At 38.4% G+C, this 26,584-nt stretch overlaps 1 protein-coding gene across 1 annotated transcript in view; it reads right to left on the bottom strand.

Moving 5' to 3' along the window:
* Positions 1–215: 215 nt before the first annotated feature.
* MKX (mohawk homeobox) overlaps positions 216–26,584 on the bottom strand; it is a 61,295-nt gene continuing 34,926 nt past the window's right edge. Inside the window, exons 5-6 of the mRNA XM_040645300.1 lie at positions 2,848–2,881; positions 216–2,742 (exon numbers count right to left, since the gene is read on the bottom strand). Of these exons, the coding sequence (XP_040501234.1) occupies positions 2,556–2,742; positions 2,848–2,881 (221 nt within the window). The 3' untranslated portion in view covers positions 216–2,555. The remainder of the gene's footprint in view (positions 2,743–2,847; positions 2,882–26,584) is intronic.

The following is a 26,584-nucleotide window of genomic DNA, read 5'->3' as shown; positions in this document are numbered from 1 at the left end:
AGCATCATACTCTCTTTTCCTCGGCTCTTAAAAGGTAGGTTGGTGGTCTAAGGTGATGAAAATCAAACCTAATACAAATGCAGTGCTCCCATATCATATCCCTTACCAACCTAAAGAGACTTGCAGCATATAATGGACCCTTCTGTTCTACTTCTTTCTCCACCTGGTCAACTCTCAAAGGAAAACAAAATTCATATGATCATTGAGGTCTAGAAATTAACTTTTATTTTCAATCTGTCAAGAACTCCTGGCAGTTATTAATTTTATTAAAATGATTACATATGGCAAAACAAAGAATAGAGGTAATTCTATTTCTCTACAACATAAATTATGAGTTAGATTCTTAGCTGCTGGCTCAGCATTGTTCAAGATTCTTTAAAAGGATTGGGGGGACTTTAATTTCCAGAAAATGTTAAAGCAGCAAAAGAAAAAATAAATTAAAAGTAATTGCAATTGGAGATATTGCCAAGGATGTGCTAATTATAAAATCTTCTTGATGTGTTTATAGGCCAGATTCCAAGCTTTGGTATTTAAAAAAAAAAAATCATGTGAAAGCTCTGCTATATTGGCTTTTCATCCATAGTTTATAACATAGGACAAATTTGCTGATTATTTTTAAAAAGATGGCAAAAATGAATTATGACTAACTCAAATAAAAAACAACCAGCATCTATTCATCTAACTGAAATACGTCAAACAAAATCAATTTTATTAAAATATTTAATACCAGAATAACTTATAATAGTATGAAAAAGAGTGAAGTACTTGTCCTTAGTTTTCTCTGACATGATCACATTTTGACAAAATTAATTTATAAAGATTCCGAAGTTTTTAGAATGGATCTGTGTCTATTTAAGGATGTAAACCAAAAGAACTCATACTTCATCTGATCATACAGTCATAACTTAACATATCTTGCTTTGCACTTACTGTTACTGCAAACAGCAATTTAGAAAACAAAGTAAAAATATATATATACAAAATATTTTTATATCAAATTATTTTCATTACACTAAATAAACCCAATCCCCAAATGCTATGTTACATGAAAAAAGTGTCCTACAATTCATATCAAGATTGATACTGTCTGCATATCAACTAGAGCAGCCTTTGGTTTTAAAAGTGTTTTGCAAAATAAAGAAAAATATCACCACATGGCTGCACTACTGGCTCTCATTCACACTCACAAAAAAGCTTTCCAGTTTAAAAAAAAAATTACAAAATAGATTACATACCCAGAAAAAACATCCCACCATAAGAGAGTCAAATCCTTTTTACTTCTCTGCAGCACATATACTCTGTTATATTTGGCATCTCCACTGTTTATTCAAGTTTCAAGTCTCCCCAAGCTGATTAGAATATTATTGTTTGATTGAAAACTATACTCTTCTTTCTTGATATTGATTATTCTCACTCAATGATAGTCTAATTTAGAAACAAAGTGTTCTTTCTTTTAATGCACGATTTCACTTAATTCTTACTTTAAATGTCCTACTTGGCAAAATTCAAAGACTGTCCATGTTTTGTTTTCCATATGTTTTAAATTTAAAAACCAATTTTAAGTGTGTATATGTATATTCACATAGAGATACATTTCTTTCATTGTCTTGTTCTCGTTGCAATGCAAATTGTCCATCAGCAATTAGATTTTGAAATGAACCAACTAAAAGGTTTTTTAACCATTCCATATGAAAAAGTTTCCATCACAAAAAGCACTGAACTCTAATGCAAACAGGATTACGTGTGAAAACTAAACTATAGGTTTAGTTCTACACGGGAACATTTTGAGTCATTTACATAATAAAATTTTTAAAAACTTCAGCGAAACTTAAGAAAAAGAAAATCCAAATTAATTCTAAAAGGGCATTGTGGTATTTTCCAGCAATGCTTGGAAAAAGTTTTTCAGATCACCACATGTGCACTGGGATTCTTCTTACGTGTACATATTACGTGATCGCCGCTCCTTTCATTTTGGAACTTTGTAGTGTGTCAGATAGGCAGGCAAGATGCATGCATGAAATTCTCACTGTCACTCTGAAAAGCATGCTGAACAACTTTAAAGGCTGCAGAAGTTTTTTTTAGAGGAATGTTTCATTTGGGCTGAATAGATTTCCAAGTTTCAACATGTGAATTACTGAATACATTGTGAGGGCTTTCAGCGATCGTGGTTTTAGTCCTGGAATGGTTACGGGCCCATCTGGAGGGACACACACAGACTAACAAGCGTTGTGGTGCTGTCGTTTGAGGCATAGCAGCTCCACTATGCCCACGTTGTTGCTGAGTTTGGGGAAGCAAGGCACTTACTGTAATGGCAATGCAGACACTTGATGCATAGTTTGAGTAACATAAAATAAGTTACTATTTTTGATTAAAGTGAGGTTTTTATAATTTATATGTCTTTTATAGAAGCAACTAAATGATATATTTAGGATAATTAAAAACAAGAAGAGGTTCGAAAGGGAGTCATTTTCACTTCTGCTTCGGCTCTTAGGAGGAGGATTTATGGGAAAACACTGACGTGAAGAACAGCCGTTGGTCTGAAAAGCAACAAACCCTTAAAACTGCTGGGCCAGTGGCACTTTGACGGTCTTTACTTCTGCTATATGGGACGACTTCTGGATGATGCAGCTGGTAGTTCCCTGCAGTGTGTCTTTGCCCTGTGCAAGATTCGTTAAGGCCATAGCTGCATTAATCTCCTTCCAGTACGTGTCATCCTTGCTTGGTCCCTTCCTGTTGGCTGCACTGGATTTAAGCAAAAAAAGAAAGAAAACGATCAAAGGCACTGCAATGTACACAGAAAATGGCATCAGTGGAAAGCACAACGGCGGATAAAAACATATTTCTCACCTGTCGCCCTTATTGGATCCATTTTCCAGAGCGTCTGTAAAAACAAGCAAATATTCAATTATTTTTCTTTTCTTCTTTGTTTTTTTGTTTAAAAAAATTTTTTTTAATTTAAATTTTTTTAAAAAGCTTTTATTTATTCATTCGACAGAGAGAGACAGTGAGAGAGGGAACACAAGCACGGGGGAGCTAGAGAGGGAGAAGCAGGCTCCCTGCCAAACAGGGAGCCCGATGCAGGGCTGGGCTCCATCCTAGGACGCTGGGATCACGACCTGAGCTGAAGGCAGAAGCTTAACCGACTGAGCCACCCAGGCGCCCCTTTTCTTTATTTTTTGATCTCCGGAGTTGCATCATTAATGACCAGGAATAGAAGCTCATCAGGAAATCTGGTTGAAAATCAGTTAATTTTTTTTCTTTTTACCAAGATAAAGTAGTTTAAATTAAGACACAAAAGAAATCTCTTTGCAAAGAAGCAGGAATAAGATGAGAACAGGAAATAAAAAATACAAAATAGCTTCCATAAATAAACAAAACTCTGACGTTGATTTATTCTGAGAAATTGGGCCTTTTCATGAGGAGGCAAACAGAAGGTTAACTCTTCCAGAGGGACAAGAACACTAACTCTTCCTGAGGCCAGGTTCTGGTCTCACCCCTCCACTCACCTCCTGTGCATCTCTGGACAGGCTATGATGCTCCCACAGTCTGGGATGCAGTTTCCTCAACTATAAAATAAGGGAGTTCCTAGAATTTCAGAATGCCTCTGATTCAATATTCTATGACTTCATGGGAATCGAACCTTCATCTCGGAAAAAGGACTGACAAATAGCTCCCTCTGGCTAGCTAGCAAATGAGTGACCGATTCAATGCAGCAGCACAGGACTTTGGCCATATTGGAATAAGCAGGCACGAGTTTTCTAGCTGCAAAGGAACCCCTCATGCTGCAGGAAATGAGCATTACGGTGTGAGCTTTGCTTATGCACTCTCTCTTTTGGTGTAGATTTCCTCCCTCTCTCGGGTACTGATGTCTACCAATGCAAATATCAATATCAAGAAAGATGAAATGAACTATTGATCTTGATTAAATCTCCCTAGGTAGCTTTGAGGCTAAAAGAATATGGTATTGGGAACACAAAAATAGACGTGCTGGACAGAAAATGTACAGAGGGTAAAGAGGATCTGCTAGCATGGCATGGGAAGTGGGGACAAAGGAACGGGATTGGGACTCCCCATCAGCCTATGAGACTCCAAAACTAGGCTAAGTCACAACCACCACCACCACCATCATCAACAACAATAAATATTACCAAGTAGTTACAAAATGAGGCACTTTGCCCTACACAGGAAACATGAAAAGCACAATATTTACTCAAGGCCTTCTGGTTCTATGGCTTTTGGAAAGCTGTCTTTTCCTGCCCTCCATCCTCTCCCTTTGTTTTACCTCCCCCAACCCAATATTTTTGAGGGCATTTTTTTTTTTCCCCTCTGCAATGCTCAAGGCTAGTAAGGCCAGGCAGCATAATTTTCCAGTTCTGGGCTCTAGGACAGTAATGGGACTTGAGAATAGGACTCAACATGATCATAATATGGTAAATTTTCCAGGGTAAAATTTTCCAAGGAAGATATGGTCAAGAGAAAATGATTATATGTCCATGGAGATGAGGCAGCTAAACTCCTGTGTCCTCTAGGAAGGAAAAGAATTAGGAAAACCTGTTAGTGTCTCCCGAGTCAGGCCTCCTGGTGTGGACCTGGGGACAATAATGGGTCACTATGGGCTCCTTGTACAACCCTTCCCAGGGACCCCGGGAGCTTAAAAAAAAAAAAAAAGAAAAGAAAAGAAAAGAAAGAAGGCAAGCAAACAAAACAAAAACACGTAGTGCATAAATGACAAGGTTGTTATGAGGAATAAATGAGATGCTATGTGTCTGGCCCAAAACAGAACAACAAACATTAGTCCCTTTCTTTGATCTCCTTTCATTTAGGGATCCTTTGGGGAAATAGCTCCATCTGTTAGCAGCTAGATGGTCACCTTCTAGATCTTCTGGTCCCTTCTAAGTTGGCCTGGATGCTCAGCTATATTTCTGCTGCTTTTGGTATTTTTGGAACTATACAATTACTTACGTAATTGAAGGAAGAGGATGACAATTTTTAATTCACAGAACTCCAATAATCCTAGTTTACAGATCACTTCCTATGGGCCTGGAACTATTCTAAGCACTTTGTGTCTTAGCTTATTCCATATTAGTGACTCTGTACGTGGACAGCATGTCTCTGTTATGTCTGTTAAGTCATTCTTTGTTTCGTACTACTATCTGTAAATCTCTACTCAGGAATGACAGAGACAAGGCACTACCAAAACAGAGACCAAGTCAAGGCCTTTGTTTAGGAGGAGGAAAGCCAGCAACATTGGATATTTTACAGAGAAAAAAAAAAAAGAGTTAAGCCTTTGCTCAATTTTGCCCACAAATTGCAACAATTCTGTTGCCAAAGTGAAGCAATAGGTTATGGAGATATTTATTCAATGGAAAGACTTGGCAAAAGCAGAATAAGTTCCATGAAGCTTAAATAACATTAGGGAAATAACAAAACATAATTTAGAAAAGACCATGTAACTGATGCCCTGGCTTACAAACAAAGCAGCCTCACATATTCAAAGGGGACCCGAGTCGGATTCCCTACCTGAACGGTCAACCCGAGAGTGATTACTGCACAGAAGGAAGCCTGTGGCTATCAAATATGTAATGGGTTACAGAACCCAGAAATGCCATAAATGAGCGGAGCCTGCATGCAAAAGGAGAACATGTAATTCACTCTTAAGGTCCACGGAGAGCTTCTCTTTAAGAGGAAGAATGAACTTGGATGTCCTGCAGCCAGTCAATGGCTAGAGGCTGCTAGCACTCGCTGTGGCTGCCTCCCTGAACTTGTTCCACTGAGAAACCAGCTTACTACAGCCAGCTGTGCAATTATAAAATTCTGCCTACTCTCTGGGTGTACGTGTGTTACAGTTTGGTGCCTATGAAAATACCTTTTAAGTGTAAAACATAGATTCCAATCCCCGTTGGGTATTCTTAATTAGTTTCACGAATTCCAACAATGTCCCCAGCAGCATTCAAAAGACTGCATCCTGCATTTTATTTCTAAAGCTGATGGGTACGTTCAGTGTCCTTAGGTATGGATTCAGGTTCTTCTCCCAGCAACAGAAAAAGGTCTTCATAAAAAGTAATGAATAGAAGAGACCTTCTGCTTCTCTATCAATAGCAATGCGAAAACAGTGTGTAACAAAGCTCAATGTCAAACATTTCAAACCAACAAGAAGGAGGTGACTTACTACTATTTGGGGCGGGGGGGCGGGGGAGGGGAGAGTCTCTGTGTCCAGGGTGCTTTTGGTTCAAAACATAAATTGGTGTTAGAAGGGCATGTTTTTTCTATTGCTGTTATTGGTGGGTTGCCCGGTGTCACTAGGATATTATGCGTCCAAGAGCCATCTCCTGCAGGGCAGTGTGTTCTAGTTCCCAGAAGAACTCACAGAAGGAAGATAGCAAACAGGGGTCCTTTTACTCTGAAACATTTGTGCTTTTGTAGGAAAGCAAATGACAATACAGTTCTGGTGGCTTGGGAAGATTGTTTTTCTAGTCCTTTTGCTGAGATGAAATCTGGGGAAATACCCCAGCTATTTTAGGGAACTGATATCATTTGAGGGGAACTCAGAAAATGTACAATCTACTCATTATATGAAGTGACTCTATTAAATGTGAAGATGTTTTTTTCTTCTGCTTTTTTCTTTTGAAGTGTAAACTTGCTGGCTCTTATCTGATTCAAGTATTTTGTGTCTTTTCAGCCAATAGATAGGTGTGGTGGGTCTACTGACCCAATACCAGTGCTCAGGGGGCTCACACCACTTCTGCCCACTGCAGACAGGTCGTCTCACGGGCTCCTGTCCAAGAGTGGCATCCTGTCACAATCGGACAGGGGAAGGAAGGATTCTGAATGCTGCTGAAAAGACAGAAATCTTAAGTGAGCCAGAGTAGACGTTTCACTGCTGGTAATTAACATGCACAGACTTAGGGTCTGACTGCCCTACATTCAGCTCAGCTGTATCTCTCACTCTGCAAGTAGCTTGGCTCGGCCTCTCCGAAGTCTGGGCTAAAATGCCTTTTTAGATTCTAAGGTTCCAAAAATCAGCTACGCTGTCAATTACCATAAAAGCAACTGGTTGGCAGGAACAACCTACTGAACCAGCCAAAAGAGCGTGTTTTAAGACCAAAAAAGAAAAGGAAAGGAAAAAAAAGAGGTGTGTAGTTAGGAAAATCTTGGATGCCGTAAAACCCAAACCATGTTGAAACTTAAAGTGGGGCTATCCTCAGTTTGGACATGTGTTTCCTTATAAAGTTACGTAGAGAAACAATTATACTGAAAACCACTTCTATTGCAATCCGAGATGTGTAAGCACCAAGCTCTGTGGGCAAAGTGTCCACTCGACTTTGATAAATGCAATTTAGAAACGTATTAGTTCTGATATATATTCCTGAAGTAAGAGTTACGGTCATAAAAAGAGACGAAAATATGGCCAAATCTGTTTCTCTGAGATTTTTTTTCAAATTTAATCAATAAGCCCTAAAGTTAGGAATGTTTAAAAATATTCCACAAATGTGGAGCAGTAAATCACATCACTGAAATGTAAATAAAGAATATGAGAATTTAAAAAAATTAAATAATCTGAAAATCATGGACTACATATTTCCCTAAATTGAAATGGAGTGAGTCAGAGTTCCAGATGCTTGACAACTGTGCCCCCTCCCACTGTGTCCGTTTGGGGCCATCACTGGGGACAGCTGATGTGGACAGCCAGGGGTTGGTGTGCTTCTGATCTCAGAGGTCCCAAGAGCCCCCAGGATACCAGATCAGTTTCTGGAGTTATTTACATACTTGGAAGAGTTGAGATAAAGAACAAGACTCTGGCAAACCGGGCAGATGGAAAACCTCTCTGACGATTATGAAACGCCGACGGCTCTAAATCTACAGGACCTTATCCCAAATGGACGGAGCGATCCCTGGGTCTCCCTGCTCCCCGCTCCACAGTCTCTATCTTTACTTCCCTACATACTGGGTCCAGGCGGGGGTCACACACACCTACAGATTGGTTCCACTGTGACTCAACACTTTCCTTTTAAAAATAGCATATGGTGTGTTTCTCTAAGAAAGTCATACAGGTTCACTGTAGAAAATCTGGGGAAAAGTATAAAAGAGAAAATAAAGGAAGTTTAGGGATAACTAGTATATTCTTTGAATATATGGCTTTCCAAGCAAGTTTATACATGTTTTCAAAAATGGGGTCATTCTATACATGTTTGCTTTTTCCACTGAACCTCTACTTTTGCCTTATTAATAAATAAGATAGTAATCTTGTTAATAAATAAGAGAGTAATCTACCATGTGGCAGTGGTTTTTGCCTGTGAAATATAAACAGATTGGAAGAATTCAAAATCCAGCTTCATCCAGTTTAAACTTGAATATTGAGAGACTCAAATGTTAGGAGAAGGGGTTATCTTTAAAATAACAATTACTAACATTGATTGGATGCTTATTCTTATGCCAGGCACTCTAAAATGTTATCTAGTTAAATGCTTACAATAACCCTGTGAAATAGCACCATGGGCCTTATTTCCAAATGACACTGCAGCTTAGAGGGGTCCAGAAACTTGCAAAGGACTCAGTTTGGCAATGGGGGTGGTGAGTCTCAGCTCCACGTCAGCCGACTCTGAAAGTCATGTTTTTAACTATGGCATTCAATTATTCGAGTGGTCTCTGTCGATAAAGCCACCTTTGAAGACCATGACAAGGCTTAATGTACTGTTGACACAGAAAGCCCGTCGAATGACAACCTATTAAAAATCTATTAAGCACCTTTTCTGTTCTTTCTGTTAGTATTTTAGACCACAGAGATGCAAAAAGAGGCTTTTTTTCCTGCTGATTTGATCTATAATATATATATTAAAAAATCTGTCCAAATCACAGAATAGGGACTCTAAGCTCTCTTGAGCTGTCTCCCATGCTTTAATTGGATTGACATTTTAACAGACGTGATATCCTTATAATCACTCTTCCATTGCACAAAGTGAATTACTGCTCAATAACTCCTAGACAGCTGTGGCTGCATCACTTTTAGAGGAAATTTTTGTGGTTAGCCTCTCTTTGGGGTAGTCAGAGCTTCTGAATGAGTAACGATAAATCATTCTAAGTGATGTTTGCCCCAGCACGAAGGAAAAAAGTACCCAACAACCTGCAACACATATTTGTTGATGACGGAACTGCTTCTTCAAGTTCCACTACAACCAAAAGTGAGTTCTACTTTAAAACTTCAGCATGGCAGGAAGACTGCATGTGAGCCTGTTGAGTACCAAGGACACTGCTTGCGAAGTGTTACTGGAGCCCGAGGTTTGACAGCCTGGAGACGGTGGTTGGGGGTAGAGTTTTCAGGCTTTCTGAATAGTAAGAATTATAAATGAAACCCACCTCATATTCATGGACAGAGTTAGTATTTTTTTTTTCCTTTTTGCAATATACTAGCTCAATTATTTATCCCGAGGCCTAAAAGAATGAGTGGCTTCCAAAATCATTTCAGAGTTTAAAGAAAAATCTTTTCCAAAAATTAAGCCAGTGTTTCCTCCAGCCATGACTTCGACCATCTGGCCAAAGATTCTTTTCCTTCCTGCTACCTCTCATGTGGGCTGGCCCCTCACTATGGCTAATGATGCCCAGATGTCCTGGATCCACAGGATCCCCACCTTCGGCTGCCTCTCTGTCAATGCATCATCTCCTCTAACTCCTGCCAGGAAATAAAAATTAGAAACCACACCCCTCTCTTCTGAACCAATAGCGAAGAGCTCCTTGGTCAGGGTGGGGGTAAGCTGACATCTCAAAGCTTTCGGGATAGGTTATATTTCCATTAACAACGATAGAACATCTTTATTGTTCCAGCAGTACCCATGTGTGTGTGCAAACCTGTGAAAGTGTTGCTTGGCTCCCTAACAGTTAGGGAGTAGTGGGCTTGATGGCTTTCCTTATTAGGCAGAGCATAAGACCTTGAGACTAATGGCTCCTTGTGAATTCCAGGTGGTACCTTTGTTACTGTAAAATGCACAGGTACTCCGACCTCATCAATCTAGGCTGGAGGACTAAAGGCGTAGGAAGCGGGATTTATTACTTGAAAGTAACTTTTCAAACAAGCAGAGTACCACCCAGTTATAATGGCTCTACTTCACTTTCAATCTTTTTCACTAAATACATTAAATATTCTTGATGCTAAGTTGTTCTGCATGATCCCATCTACCAAGATTGCTCCTCTGTGATCTCAAAGGCTCCACCTTCCCAAAGTCTAAAACTTTCAGTCTGAAACTTCACTTTGAAAATTAGAACGCAGTCTGTGGGGAGGAAATTGTTGGTGAGTGACCAGAAAGGGGGTCTGGAAATGTTAAATATTCTCATTTCTGTTCTTAGCTCATCGTTATTAACTACGAGGGTGGTCTGGTATGAGACACAGAGGCAGCCTAGTGCAATGGTTGGAGCCCAGACCCTGGAACCAGACAGCAGGAGTTGGACCCCTGCTCCACCAATTACTATCTGTTTGACAGCTGACAAGCTGCTTGACTTTAACTTTCTCACCTACATAATGGGGCTAATGGTACTATAATAATACGCTTCTTCTGAGGACCACCACGTGATTAAATATTTTCTAAAACAGAAGAGAACTTGAGCATGTATACCAAGCACTATATGAACCGTCGTAAAATTAAAAAAAAAATTAACCTCCTCTCTCACTTTACTTTTTACATCTAGACTATGGGGTTGAATATAGTCACCAGAAAAATTAGTATTGTTCAGAGATTTAATAAGAAAACCATTATGTAAGAACAAAATATTTCAACTCTGGGCAAAGCCCATCATCTCAGATTAATGGATTAAGTGTGCAGAATCTATCATCCTCAAGGACAAAATGGCTTTTCTGATGCTCTTCTGTGCCAAACTATCACAACAGGCCAAGACAAAGAATACTGGAGCCACATGAAAGAAGAGCTGCAAACTTTAAGTGTCTAATGGATTTCGTTACTTCATTTTTCTCAAGGGGAATATTGGAGATGTTACCCAGAATGTTTCATCCATGAAAGCTAGGTTTCCAGCCAAAGTCTCAGAAAATGACTTCCTAACTATGCATGAATAACTTCTGTGTGTGTCTGTGTGTTGCAAGGAGCATTAATTGTTTATAAAAGCGCTCCTTTTGCATGTCAGTTGGGCTACTAGTTTTGAAAACTGGATGGACTTACCAATTCTTAGCTAAACCGTAATTTTGGCCCAAAGTTGATATCGATAGTCATCCCCTAAGTTCTTCAATAGCACCAGAACTCATTCTCCTGAGATCGGTTTTATAGTCGCTACCCTACCTTTCTAGAAGGTTGACTTGTTTAATGAATATATATCTGTATAGTGTTAGGTTATGAAGTATTAATATGTCCTTCTTCAGCAACAAGAAATGGAAAAATATGCATTTGTAATAACCTAGAAACTGGCTGGAGAGTCTGGCTCCATCTATGTATTTTCAAGCTCTTCAGTATCTCTGAAAAACCATCAAAAAGTATTTTTCCTTTGATATATGAACCGTAGTGTATCTTTGAGTTGGCTCACATTTTTGCCATGCTTTTCAAATTCCTCAAATTACCATCTCCAGAAATGGCACTTGAGACGAGGAGACCTTGCTGTTAAACCTGTCTGACTGCATTAACACCAGAAATGACACAATAAAAGAGATGACGCTCACAAACTTCTTGGATCTTTCCGAGGAGTAGGAAATGACAGCTTCTCTACTCACAGTTCATCTGCTGTATTTATTAATAGAAAAGAAACATATTTTAGACATAAGATGAACAGGATTTCCAGTCCTTCTACTTTTCAAATACATTTCAATGTTCTTAATACACTTAAAGTGTTAAAACTGTACTTGGCATGTCAGCATTCTATGTTCACACATTTCTACATTTAAAGGTTCTGTGATTTTCTGCTTTTCATCTCAGAAACAGTCATTTAAAGTCTAAAGTAGGTTGGGGAGGGGCTTTGAAATGAAGACTGGGAAGATTTTTGCTGATGATATTGAAGGGCATGCAAATTTTAAAAAGGAACTAGGTGTAAAGGGGAGATAAAATGCCTTCTGGGGACTTGGTTGCTGCTGGAGGTCTCAGAGTACTCCTAGTCCAAAGGTCTTCTGATGACCCTTTGGGTCAAGGGCATACTAAATCTCCCCTCCCCCCTCATTTAAATCTTGTCAGAGGTATCCACTTTAAATTTTGTCCAGGAATCTACATCCCAAAGCATTTATTAAATTCCAATAGTGTAGAGATTCTAATCCACTGTTATCGCCTAAATTTAGAATACAAGAGACATCCAGGAAAAAAAAGATGCGGGACAAATGGCTGAATAGTAACAAGCTGATCTGTTTGGAGGCAAAACAAAAACATTTTATAAATCAACAACCATCTTCTTGTACCATAATTTGTAGAAGCACAGGATGTATCCAAATAGCCAATTCACTTGGGCAGGATATTTATGCACTCTGCATCTACGTGTCTTCCCTACAGAATGGGGACAACAGTAACACCTACTTCCCTGGGTTGCTGTGAGGGCTAAACGAGGTGGTGAGTGTTGAACTCTTGGAACGGTGCCTGGCCCATAGTAAAGGCTATGGCGTTGCGATTCCTGAAGTAAAGAAGCAACGTTGTCAGTCATCCTTCACCAGTCACAGGGGCTGCTCCAAGTGCCACAGAGATGCTGGCCTCATGTGAGGTTCCCGCTATCACACCCTAGCCTCTAACCCATCTTCTTGAAATGCTGTAGAGAGGAGAATAACGTACACAGGGGAACTTCTCAAAAGGGCAGGCTCCTGGATCCCATCTCAGACTGTGATTCTGTAGGTCACAGAGTTGCTAAGGAATGTGCCTTTGAATGAGCTCCCCAGGTGCTCTAATGTAGATGGGGAAAGGGTTGCCCCCACGGAAAAACTGCTGTGGAACATTCAGAAGTGGTTGTGTTTAGTGCTGGAATTCCTGGGGGTTCACTCCAGTGTTGCAGCATAAGGCAGAATTTCTTCAGTATGTTTCAAAAATCATTATGGATTCTTAGTATTCCAACAAGGGTCAAATAACAAGGCTGTATTTAACAAACCAAGTTCTTGAGTCTACCTTCATGTGAATAGGAGATATAACATTATTGTTGGAAAATATTGTTCAGAAATGGGCTTCAGAGATACTTTCCATTGTCTTTTTGCTGAAACATGAATATAATACCACTAAAAATGTCTTTTTTGGGGAGGATAAAACATTTCACTTTACTTGCATTGCTTTTCCCCAGTTATTATAATTTTTAATATATTATATAATTCAGGGACAGTCATTATAAATACAAACTGGAGAATAAAGAAACCCAAGATTTTCACTGTAATATATTACAGAATACTTCAGAATAATCAAATCATCCTCCTTCTAATTGGAACAGTGATGGTAACAATATACTGTTATAAGATCTGTGTTTTTTGTTTTGAAAATAAACATATTGGCCCAGCTCTATATTGCTGTGATGGTGGGCCTTTTATTTTTGAAACTCTTGTATTTTTTTAATCTTTCCTTTGGGAAAATAGGGTGACAGATAGTAATCCACATGGGGTCATCAAAAACTAATTATTCAACCTAACATAGAATTTCTTCTTTCTAGGGTAGGATAACAAGCTTTTTTAAACTAAAGTAAACTTAGTTTCTGCTGCCCTTAGTAGAATGTTTTATTCAGGCCTGCCTCAAAAAGAACAGAGCATTGTTTTATTATACAGCAACATGGTGATGAGGTTTTACAAACAGTTTTTGGCTATTTTTAATGTTATTTTTACAGCAGCCCTGAGACATAGCTGGAGCTATATGATCTCTAAAGAGGAACAAGGAATAAGGGGTACAGAACCACCATGCAAAAAGTAGGTCACCACCAAGGCCAAAATCTCTAAAATTGAATGCAGTGGTCATGATGTTGAATACAGTTGTGAAGAAGGATTGAGAGGGTTCTGTCCAGGCCTGCCAATGGCTCTTAAACAGTGGCAGAATGTCAGAGCATCTTGGACCAAAGGATTGAAGAGAACCAAAGTCCTAACTGTGATCACCTCAAAGCCACCTAATGGTCGATGGGCAGGCTGAGAACTGAGAACAACTCTTGGCTGGGTGTCTGCAGGAGGGTGGGCTGATAATGTTCTTTTCCCAGAGCACACAGACTCATTCTATGCTGAGACCACCACTGCCAACGGCCTACCAAATTAGATGTAGCAATTCTAAAATAATAAGATCCCACACCAGGGCTTAAGAAATGTAATATTAAAAAAAATGTAATATTCAGGAAGGGTACTTCTGTGAGCATCAAAAGATATTAAAAATATAGTACTTAAGCGCAGAAACAAAGAAATGATAAAGAGAAAGCAAGCACCCTTATTCATGCAACTAATCATGCGTCAAACAAAACAAAACAAAACAAAACAAAACAAAACAAAACACCAGAGCTCAATGACTACCAGGAAAGAAGGAGAGAACAAGTATAATATACAGAAAAATTCTTGCAAAGCCATTTCATGAAAATGTAAACACAAAAGAATGGCATGTTTTCATGATTTAAATATATTTAAATGCAAGCAGCTGCCATACATATTGTCTTATAAGTGTCATATGCTGTTATAAGTAAATAAGGCACCTTAAAAATAAAAAAGAAAACATTTATTTTAGTCATTAAAAAATTATTTATTTGGAGAAAGGAACAATGAACCTAATACTTTTTCCAGGCTAAAAGTAATCCTCTGCTCTTCTATTTTCTACCATTTCCCATACTTTTTGAGACATTGGAAAGAAATGTACTATTTTAACAATCAGTAATATAAGCCAATTTTAAACAAAAGAGAGAAAGGGAGGGAAAAGGCAGAAGGCTGTGCAAAAAGGAAAAGAGAGCAAAAGTTACATTTCCAGAACAAACTAGATGCACTTATTCACATTTTTGTTTCTGGTGATGGAATACACTATACATTCTCAAAAATAATTTAAAAATTAAATTCTCTAATTCTAAATTCTCTCCAGACATCCAGAAATAGATTGTGAATCAGCAATGAGAAAAAGATAGTAATTATTGCCTTGAATCAAAGTATTATATAAAAGAGCCTGGCTCTCATAATAAGCTATACATTTTCATCATGAAAGCAAAAAAAAAAAAAAAAAAATCATCCTTTTCGGGGGTGGGAGTAAGGAAGGCTAATAATTGCCAGGAAAACCATACATTCCTTATAAGAGTCCCAAGCTCTTGTAGGTAAGTAGCTCTCTCCCCTTCCTAACAGGATGTGGTAGTTCTAGTCGCTTTTCCACACTCAGGAGGTGGAAGCCAAGAGGGGTCGGCATTCAGGGGCAGACTAGTTTTTCACAAGAAACCAAGAGCTGTGAAGGGCCCTGACCCTAGAAAAGTGCCACAGCACCACTGTTCATGACATCTTCTATTATTTCAGATGTCTGTCTACTTAGACGCACACCCAGTTAATGCCCAGCATGAGCGCACCACTCTCTGTTATGCATACCGTTCACATATGGGAGCTGAGGGCATCTACTGAGCATAGGAGGAGTAACCATCCTTCCCAGGCCACCCACAAAGGGAGCTGAACACAAGACATTACAAAACACACATGAAGAAGTGAGCCATTGTTTCAGGCTTCGGGGCAGCAGTAAGACGAGAATAGGAGGGGAAAAGGTGGAGTTGGCCAGCAAGGCTTTTTAGAAAAAGTATTTCTCTTATTTTCCAAACTTGAAGTAGCTGGATACATTATCCAGTTGATTTTCAGCCTACGTTAGGAGGTTTATAAAAGCCATTCTATAGGATAGTTTATTAGACAACATAATATATTGATTCTCACTTGGACAAGAAGATGGCCAATACTCTCACAGTGAAAGAAGCAAGAAATCTGTATTTCAGTTGACTTATAGGAGCTCCTAGGAGAAGAATAAAGAAATGAAAGATGAGCAGTGATAATGAGCCCTAGGTGAAAATGCATTTAATTAATTATTCACACAACTAATCCTTATAATAATAAAAATTGGCATGGCTAGGAAAAGCAGAAAGTGGGCCCAGAAATAGAAAAGAGATTGTTTTTACACTGAAGAAAAGAGGAAGTAATGGGCGTTTCATGGGGCAAGTGTTGGAAACATCTATCAAAAGTTGCTTTAGAAACGGGAGTCAGAGTTTATGATTAATTGAAGAATTTTTCAAGTGGAATTCCAAGCTAATTTTAGCAGTCTTTGAGGCACAGAGAGAATAAACAATTAGTTACTCAATTCCTCCAGCTGCTTTTAATGGGCTTCGTGTCTTTGTTTTGGTTTATCATGAATTGAGTACACCTGTTCTCTGCTAATCAGTGCAAACTGTGAAGGGTACATTCACTTAACCACACTCGATTCCCCCAAGAGTAAGGTACACTGGAAAGAGAGTAGATTTGGAAGCAGAGAGCTTGGGGTCTGAATCCCAGCTCTGCTACACATTAGCATGTGGCAAGTTACCTAATCTCTCTGAGCCTCATTTTTTTCATCTGTAAAATAGATACCAAAAATATTGAACAATGAGGACTATTCTAGAAATTAGAAATAATCACTATAAGACACAAGGCACCCAGTAATCCTCAATACACAGCAGCTACAATTATTCCACAATTGGAAATACTGTGTAGTGGCAGCAACCTTTAACGAATGTGGAAGATTTACCCTGAAGTGGAGCAGATAACAAATAACACAACAATCCCAAATAGCTTTTGTATTTGAATTATCTAAGCTGGGTCAAGGGCAGCCATGTTATGTCTATGATGCACGAGTGTGGAGAATTCTCACAGGAGCAAGACTGCATGTTATGAAGGCTTCGGTTTTGCAATGGCTTGGAGAATATCACTTCTGTTGCTTGGTAGCCATAATATGCAAAATAATGAGGACCGAATCTTTGGTGAGACTGAGAATGAGCATACCAAGGCGAATTCCAGGATTATGTCAGCAACTGGTCTTTTGCTGCTCATTTTGGGGCTGGCACATGTCATAGCTATTGGACATGTCATAGCTATTGGCACACATGTGTCACCCACGCAATCATATAGGTATGTTGGACTGTTTACTCTTAAATGCTTGGAGAAAGTTTTACATGTGAAGGCCCTTACTCGAGATAGAATATAGCGCTTGAATTTGGGGAAACAGCTTCGGAAATTCCCAATTCTTATAAGCTACTTCTCTAATATTTGTTATTAAGAATTTTCTATGAAGATCTAACTAACTGGTATACCTGTCCTTTTCACAAGGAATAAAATAACGACTTAAATCATATTTAAAAGACCTTAACTGTATCACGGCTTCATCTTAAACAACTGTATGTGATTTCCTTAAATTCTTGATTGACTGGAGCAAGGATGTATAGATTATTTTAAATACTCCTGATATTTTACAAAGAGACTGATAATTTTTAAAAAGTTCTTCCCACTGCATGGCAGAATGGGAGAAATACTTATTTTCTCTTGAAAGATTTTTTTGCCATCTTTGGATGGCTGGCACTTAGATTGAGAATGTACAACTACATTACAGTGAGTCCGAACTTATCCGGGTGAAAACCGAATTATCTTTTTGTGTTAAATGGAAAAGTATCTTTACATATATCATTTCATCCCCCCAAACCCTCCCTGCCTGTTTTGGGGCATAATTAAGGGCTAGGTCAAGTTAACACAATTCAGATGATGATAATATTTATTGAACATTTGCAAGTCATAAGTGTGTAATTTACCTCATTTCCTTTTTGTATACACCTATCATTTCCCCCATTTTCCAATATGGAAATTGAGACTCAGAAAAAAAGACTGACAGGTCCAAGGCCAAATTGTTAGTAAACAACAGGACTAGTACTAGAAGCCAGACCTTTGAATTTTAAGTGCAACAGAATTTGTTCTTCTCCAAGTTGTCTTTATTTACTTATTCACAAGTCCATGGGTCACACAGCAAACATAACTGACCGCATCTTATATGACAGGCAAATGTGGTAGGCCCTAGAAATACAAATCACAAATGCATCTCGTCCCTAAGCAACTCACACTTTGATAGAGAAATGACAACAGCTCCTTATGGGAAGTACTGTGGGAGGGAGCAAAGGCAAGGGCAGCGGGTGGGGGTCCTGAAAGGAGAAGATATCCCTGAGCAGCAGGCAGAGGCTCTGGGCAGTTGCTTCCAGCTGCAAGCAGCCTCCCCCACTCATGCCAGCATGCCCAGCCAATGTTATCATTATCTGAGTGCCAAGTCCTGGAAAAGATGGGAAAGCACAGGCCTGGGGTAAAGATAAGCAGGAGTTACTCAGGTGAAGAAGGTGCGGAGAAGCATCCCAAGGAAAGGGAACGGCTGACTGTGTGAAAGCACAATGTCATGACATGGTACAGCTCCTTTGGGAAACTTTTTGGCGTAGCCGAAATGAATGAGGTGTGTGACAGGGCAGTTGGGAAAGAAACCAAGAGAGATTAGCAGAGGCCAGGCACCGAGGGGTTTATGGTTTCGTGTGCAAGGTAAGGAGTGGGAACTCGGTCCTGCAAGGTATGGGAAGCAAGCAGAAGATATTTAGCAGTGGTATGATCAGATGTGGATCTTAGAAAGCTCCCTCTTGCCCTAGTGGAAGACTAGGAGGAGCCAGGTGGGATCATGGCAGGGACCTAAGGCAGAAACGAGGAGTCCTGGGATTAAGGAGGGAACAGTGGAGATGGCGAGCCAAGATTTGAGAGATAAGGGGGCAGTCTTGTTGAATGACTAGATGGGTGCAGGGATGGGAGGCAGGAGACTAAGTTGCCCCTTAAATTTCTGCCTAGGATGACGGGTGGGCAGTGGTGACATTCTCTGAGTGAGGGAAGAAAGGAAGAAAAACAAATTTCCCTTTGGTGGAGGCAGGCCATAATGAGTGATTCTGACATGTACAGAGTCTGAGGTGTTTGAGGACCTTCAAGTGTGGACGTTGATGTACTCTTAGAGATGTATGACACCACCCTTAACATAAAGAGCAGACTGTTTCTGAATTACTTTTAGAAATTTTTTGATATTTGCTCCTCAAAGCATTTATTTTAACACGGAAATTCATCAGCATATAGGAAAAGCAGGTATACAAATAAATACAGATGGGTCTTATATGAATCTCACTACGGAGTAATATTTTAGTGATAGATCTAAATATTTTCCCATATGCTCCGTTAATATTATTCAACGTGATTTAAAAAAGTGTAAAATACCAAAGTCTTGAAAGATGAATTATTTAAAGATCTTTATTAGTCACACACCCTTAATACATACTGCATTGCTCTGAGAAGGAAATGTACACCCAAGGGTGAAGGGGAAAAAATAGTTTCCTTAAGTGAAGGAACGGGAAGAGCAGAGGACCTATCTGGCCGCTCGCCAGTCTGAGAATATTGAAAAGCTAGACGTTTCAAGACAAATCTCCAGTAATCCATCTTTTACCAAAGTTCTCACTTAAAGTCCACTTTTTGACATGAAATATTTAATAGGAACTTATTTTAGCCACAAAGTGCCCTTAAAAAAAATGTAATATTGGACCCCATACTAGGCTAAAAGAGGAAGGTATTAGGTGACTGAAACGAAACTTGCTAAAAAAAAAAAAAAGGTAAAAAGGGACTTGTAGAAAGCTTAAAGCAGTTAATGAGAGCTTCTCCTGAAAACTGAAAGTAATGACAACACAAAGTTTCTTTGCTATTGAGGACAGGTGCTTCTTAAAGAACGGATAAATCAATAAAGTTCGTTTTCTAGTGGCATCTGGAACCACAATTTTAATCTGTTGAAATGGCAGAAGGACAAAGAACAAAATACAAATAAACACAAAAAGATTTCCTTTTAGAAAGAAGCCCCATTTAATTGGCTTCCACCCTCGCAGTTTATATTCAGCTCCCTGGCGAGGAATAATTCCCTCACGAAGGTAGCTTTTTGTTGGGTGACTGATGATGTTCATTCGTCTGGCATCTAAAAATTAGAACATAACAAGCTTCTAATCACCACTTGTTAATTCAAAACGAAAAGAATTCTTTTTTTTTTTCCCATTGAAAGCAGATTGTAGTAAAAAAGCAGCATTCTCCAAGGTCATATGCTGTTGGCAAAGCTCAAAAAAACCTTGTAGTCCAACTTGCTCATGTTCAGCTGTGTTTACTTAGACTTAACATGACAAAGTCTGCCTCTGATTATGCTGTGCAGTCATCTGCCCACAGATAAATAGATATTACACAAACTTTTGGAGAGAATGACATTTGGCCTCCATAATTTTGGAATAATTTACTTTGTACCTTCAACTTAAAACGCCAAAATGATCCACAATATGTTTTGGGAATGAAACATAAATATTTCATTTTACAAAGGGAGCAGTCTCCATGACCTTTATGGATTTTAGGTGATTTACTAACAAAGCATGGTACTGGTTTGGAAGGTGTGGGGTAGTTCTGCAACAGGCAGTTTGAGGCAACATTTATTTCAGCCTTTTCAATAACCATCAAGATTTCAAGGAATTTCTGTAAACAAACTGTCACTTAAAGAAAATAACTTTCCATCAATTTTTGCAACAAGTCTCCAGAACAGAACATGCATATAAAAATAAGAGTTAACTAAATTATTTCCAGAGACTGCATCTTGGAGTAATGTTTACACTATCGGTAGAAAGCAAAAGCTCAATGTTTTACCACCATATCTTACACTAAATGCAAAATTTTGCTTTTGGAGTAATGTAAACCATTTCCACAGCATACAGTCTGTTCCTGATTACCAAAAAATTGATTCTGGCCCATCTTATTTACTTTGCTTGTTGTTGTATTTACATAATAAGAGATACACATACTTTCCTCTCCAAACTGAGATTGTTTCAAAGGTGGAAGTACTTATTATATTCCCCAGCTATCAATCAATAAACCAATCAATCAACAGATCTTTACTGCATTTTGCTAACAGCTGGTAACACAGTAGTGAATGAGGGGGAGGTGGTTCTGTCTTCTGAAGTTTATCTAATGAGAAAAATGATAAATGGAACACATGCTGTCACTTTCTGGGTTACTCAGCTTAATGTGAAGAATTATGAGTTTTCCTCCATGGAAATGAATATATTTTCAACCCTGAGTCTTGTTTTAGTATTGAATTAACTTAGCGACGGAGCCCTTCATTAGGAGTGGTGGTGCTCTGTGAAGGGAGCCATGACTATTCTGCTGTGCCAGGTCACTTTACCAGTTCAGACCACATCTGTAAAAGGGTTAGTTTTTGACTGATTCCTTTAATGCTTTCCAGGGTGGCCTTTATTCTAATTTACTGAATTTGCTTTGATAAGCGCTCTGTAAAGTGAACTAACGTAAAGGATGGCACTGTTGCTGTTCTAGCAACTGTCACTTATATTTAATAAGCAAAGATTTCCAAAAGCCTTTCCCTCTAAACAACTGAACTGATCCATGTACCTTATGCCACATTCCCCCATTGTTTTCTCTTACTGACATTGAGATCTATAAAAGATGGTTTTAGGTATATATATATATATATATGAATATGTTTTCAAATGTACGTGCCTTTAAGGTCAGCAAACAAATCCATGACATGTGCCGGAGACTAGTGTCCTGCTCATACCAGTCTCTGCAAGAGCATACATGTAGGCCTCATTAGCTTTTAATGTAAAACTGCATCCGCAGTCATTCTAGAAAGGGCAGATTCCTCAGATTCGACATGTAGTCAGAGAACTGAATCCAGGAAAATGAAAGAGTATGAAATTTTCTGCTGAAGCCCAGCCACATGCCCAAGTCACTGGTGAGACAGCAAGCCCAGTGAGGAAGGCTGTTGCTGCTCGAAAGAAATTACTTTCACAGCTTGATTCCGCGGTCCTGTGACGGCTGCCTCAAAGAGGAAGGTAAGTGGTGTTAGAAAACATGGGGGACAAACAGATGACCACACAGTCTACTTTCTGAGCATGGGGCTGTGGGACCGGTTGATATATTAAAGTAATGAAAACCCTTTAAGGTATGGAGCCAGTTGCTGGGGGATTTCTTACAAAGGAAAAGTAAATTTACCAATCTTATTAGATTGGATCAAGACATAACCCTGCACAAAAACTAGTACAGAAGCTCATTTTAAAAAAGGAATACAAAAACCCTATATGCACAAATTATCTGAAGTTCAGTCAGGGCTATCAGGCAGCAATGTTATGTCTAAGAAAGGAATGGCATCTCCAGACACACAGTTCACGCTCTAAAACACAGAATTTAACACGGAAGAAAATGTTATTTAGCGGATCACTTGATGGGAATTAGCTCGCAGAAGATATGTAGTTGAATCAAGTTTATATGGCTCTCTCAGTGTTAACCAAAGTTGGAAGAAGAAAAAAAAAGGAAAGCTTTCACAACCAAAAATCTTGAAAAATTTCCTATATTTTTTGGTTTCATTTTTCCCAGAACTGAAACACCACAAAATAACACCACCTCAGTGCACTCACTTCCAGCTCAGTCAGGAAGTGCTGAGGTACATAAACATTTTTTATTTCACTTTTTTACAAGAAGGTGACCAACATTTTCTTAGCCTTCCAAAAAGCTTCAGGTTTGGAATACATTTTGGTTAAATGTCAGCAAAGGAATTTGCTCATCGTTCAAAAAGCACATTTTCTTTCCAACCTTGGAATATATGTAGAAACTGTGTTGTGAATGGAATTACAAAAAGGGCTCGGAGCCACAAAGGGAAATCCAGTTTTACAATTCTGAAAAGAGTTGTGTAGGGAAGCATTCTCTACAGGAGGAAACAGGAATAGCAAGGGACATTCATATCGCACAGCCTGTCAAGGGCTTTCAAGACTGTTATCAACAGCTCTGAGAGGTGGGTAATTTTCTTTCCCTCATTTTACATATATGGAAATAAGTCAGAGAAGTTAGATGACTTATCTAATGTTTTTCAGTTAGTTAGTGGTAGAGAGAAAAATATCTGAACCCAGATCTTCAAAATCTAAAGCCATAATTTGAAGTCATGGATTGAAAAGCAAAAGCCAGCATCGTGCATGATGGGAGAAAACTAGAAGTGTTGCCATGAAGGTCAGAAGCAAGATAAGAATGTGCTCTGTCATCACTATTATTTAACACTGTACGTGGAGGTACAAGTCAATGCAATAAGCCAGGGAAAGAACTCATGGCAAAAATTTCAACAGGAGGTAAAGCCATCACTGTTTGCACGTCCTGTTACTAGAAAACACAAGGAAGTCAACTAAAAAACTGCCAAAAATAATTAAGCAAATTTATGGTGGTAGCAGCGTATAATATTAACATATAGAAATCAATGGCATTCTCATATAAAAAACAACTAGTTAGAAAAATGTGATGGAAGAAAGGATTCTACTTACAACAATAAAACAGCAAAAAGATAAAATACCTTCAACTAAGTTTAACAAGAAATATGCAAGACCTATTTAGAACATTTTAGAACCCTACTAATGGCCTCAAAAGAAGACGTGGACAGACATACCAAGCTTTTGGATAAGATGATTCTACATCCTAAAGATATCAATTTTCTGTAATTAATTTGTAAATATAACACAATTCCAAGAAAACTAACAAAATGATTTTTTTAGTAGGCAAGTTGATCCTAAAATTAATACGGAAAAATAATCAAGCAACAATAGCTAGAAAAACTATGAAAAAAAATGAATGAGAATAAACACAGCCAGCTATTAAACATATTCTAAAGGCTCAATAATTAAAACAGTGTGGGACTGGGACATGAGTAAAAACAGAAGTCAGTAGTGGAGAATAGAATGATAAGATAGGCTCAGTTTAAAATGTGGTTTATTAAAACTAATGATGTACTATACAGTGGCTATATGAACATAATAAAAAAATAAAATAAAATGTGGTTTCTTTCCACCAGGGAAGAAGGAGAAGGATCGATCACTAAGCGGTATTAGGATAACTGAGTAGCTACGTGGGAAAAAAAAGTTGAATATATTTTTCACATCATCTGATACCATATGTCAAACGAAGATGCATTCCAAATAGATTAAAGATTGAAGGTAAAAATTGAGACCCATAGAAATATCAGAAGAAAACTTGTGACGCCCCCTTTAAAGTTGTGAAGTAAGGGAGTTCTAGCACTTAAAATCTAGAAGCCATACAGAGAAAGATTATTAAATATAATTACATTTTTAAAAAGGCTACATGGGGAAAAATCAAAAGGAAAATCAGAACATACATAGTTAATCGAGACAAAATATTTGTTATTCACAAGTATCTCCCTTCTCCATAAAGTGTTCTTCAAATTAATAAAACGTTATCTACAAGAGAGTCCCGTAGCAAAAAGAATATGAATATATATACACACAGGGAGAATGAAATTTTGTGACTGTCTTATTTTACTTAAAATAATGTCTTTAAGGTTCATCCATTTTGTAGCATGTGTCAGAATTTCCTTCCTTCTTAAGGCTGAGTACTATTCCATTGTATGTATATACCACATTTTCTTTATCCACTCATCTGTCAGCAGACACTGCGTGGCTTCCCCCTCTTGGCTATTGTAAACAAGGCTACTATGAATGTGGGTGTTACACACAGCTGTTCGAGTCCGTTTTCTGTTCTTTTGCATATATCCAGGAGCGAAATTGCTGGATCATATGGTAATTCTATTTTTGCTTTTCTGAGGAACTAGCATACTGTTTTCTATAGCGGCTGCACTATTTTATATTCCTACCAGCAGTGTACAAAGGTTCCAATTTTTCCACATCCTTGACAACACTTGTTAATTTGTTTTTGTTTTGTTTTGTTTTTTTAATAGTAGCCATCCGAATGGATGTGAAGCAGTATCTCATTCTGGTTTTGATTTGCAATTCTCTAATAATTAGTAATGTTGAGCATCTTTTCATGTGTTTATTGTCCATTTGTGTATCTTCTATGGGGAAATGTCTGTTTAAGTCCTTTGCCCAATTTTTTTTTTAAAGATTTTATTTATTTATGTGACAGAGAGACAGCCAGCGAGAGAGGGAACTCAGCAGGGGGAGTGGGAGAGGAAGAAGCAGGCTCCCAGTGGAGCAGCCCGATGTGGGACTCGATCCCGGAACGCCGGGATCACGCCCTGAGCCAAAGGCAGATGCTTAACGACTGCGCCACCCAGGCACCCCCCCTTTGCCCAATTTTTAATTGAGTTGGTTTTTGTTGTTGAGTTGAATAGTCTAACTTTTATATAAAATAGGGAAAATAATAATTTACATTCGCATTTGCTTTTTAATATTAAGGAATCTCTGTAAGGGTACATTGAAAGTTAAATATTTAAAAAATGTACTTAGATGACATTCCTCCGTTCCATATTTATAGTATCCTGTATTTCTTTGTAGTATTTGGCATACTTCTTTGTTCGGTGCTTGTCTCCCACAATATGCTGTCTGTCATGTTCATTGTTTTAGCTCCAATGCATAGCAGAAAGGATTCTCAATGATTATTTGTTACCAGACTCACTAACCGATGAAGAGAGAATAATTTATCAAGTTAGAACGTATTATGTTATTAGGATGCTAGACTGTCAGATTACAAAACAGTAGTCATGCCTGAAAGCATAAAGAACTACCCGAGGGAATTAAGCAGTAGGCTCAGGGCTGCATTATGATTTTTGCATGCTCTAGGTACTTCTGTCTTTGCATGCTCTTTCCTACATTAAAAAATATTAAAATTATATTTTATGACTACATCAATGTATAGATGTATATAATCCATGTTTGCTACGTATTCATTGCTATTATGTTCATTTTTCTTTTGATTTTAAAAGAAATTAAGATGGAAGTATTTCCATGTGTCCTGGGAATTGTGCTACTGAGGGAAGTTGGCCCTCAGGGAGGTAACCAAGGAAAAAGCAGTGGATGTGAGGTATTTCTTAAAGAAAGCAGGCCTAAGATGCCAAAGACTCGGTCCCAGCACGCATGAAGAGAAGTAAAAGGAACATACAAATTCAACCATTTTGAGGCTCACCTTCTCTGCTTCCACACCACTGTTCCTCTGCCCTCTTTGACAATTATTTGCCACAGTAGTTGGCATCCATTGGCACTAACTAGGGGTTAATTCTGCAAAACTAAGTTTTGAATTTCAAAGACAGTGAAAAATAGAACTTTCTTCCCACCCTACTCTAAAATCTTCCTCTAGTTAATTCACTTGAAATTTCAAGAGAAATTTATTAAGAAAAAAACAACTCTGCTTTTCTAAATGGAAGCTTATAGTCTATAAGAAAAATTCTATTTGAAAGCCCAGTGACTCATGTCGTACATGTGCAGATTAAGTTAAACTGGCCTGTGTGTTATTCTGTCAGAAATAAGCAGCAACAAACCAAGGTCAACTTTGTACCCTTAAAAAACTGGAAAAGTGGATAATGTTAGCTTTTGTAAATTTTCTAAATAATTTTCTCCTACAATCTATCCATGAAGAGGGAAACTAACCCCCTTCATTGATTTAAAGAATTTTTTAAGCCTAATTCTTCCAACCAGAGAGTATTAAAGTATTTAACAGCTGGTATGGCATGTATGCCAACCACTTAGAAGACAGGTTGGCTATAAAGACAGGGACCACTGGTGTGCCCTACTGAGTGTTTTGCACTTCGTTGTAGAAAAAACTTTGCTTCCAACTTCACATGCTTTCCTCTGATTTGGTCCA

The sequence above is a fragment of the Ursus maritimus genome, unplaced genomic scaffold (assembly GCF_017311325.1).
Source record: "Ursus maritimus isolate PB19 unplaced genomic scaffold, ASM1731132v1 scaffold_31, whole genome shotgun sequence".
NCBI classification, from domain to species: domain Eukaryota; kingdom Metazoa; phylum Chordata; class Mammalia; order Carnivora; family Ursidae; genus Ursus; species Ursus maritimus.
The sequence above is the reverse complement of the archived record's forward strand: the minus strand, read 5'-3'. Positions and strand labels throughout refer to the sequence as shown.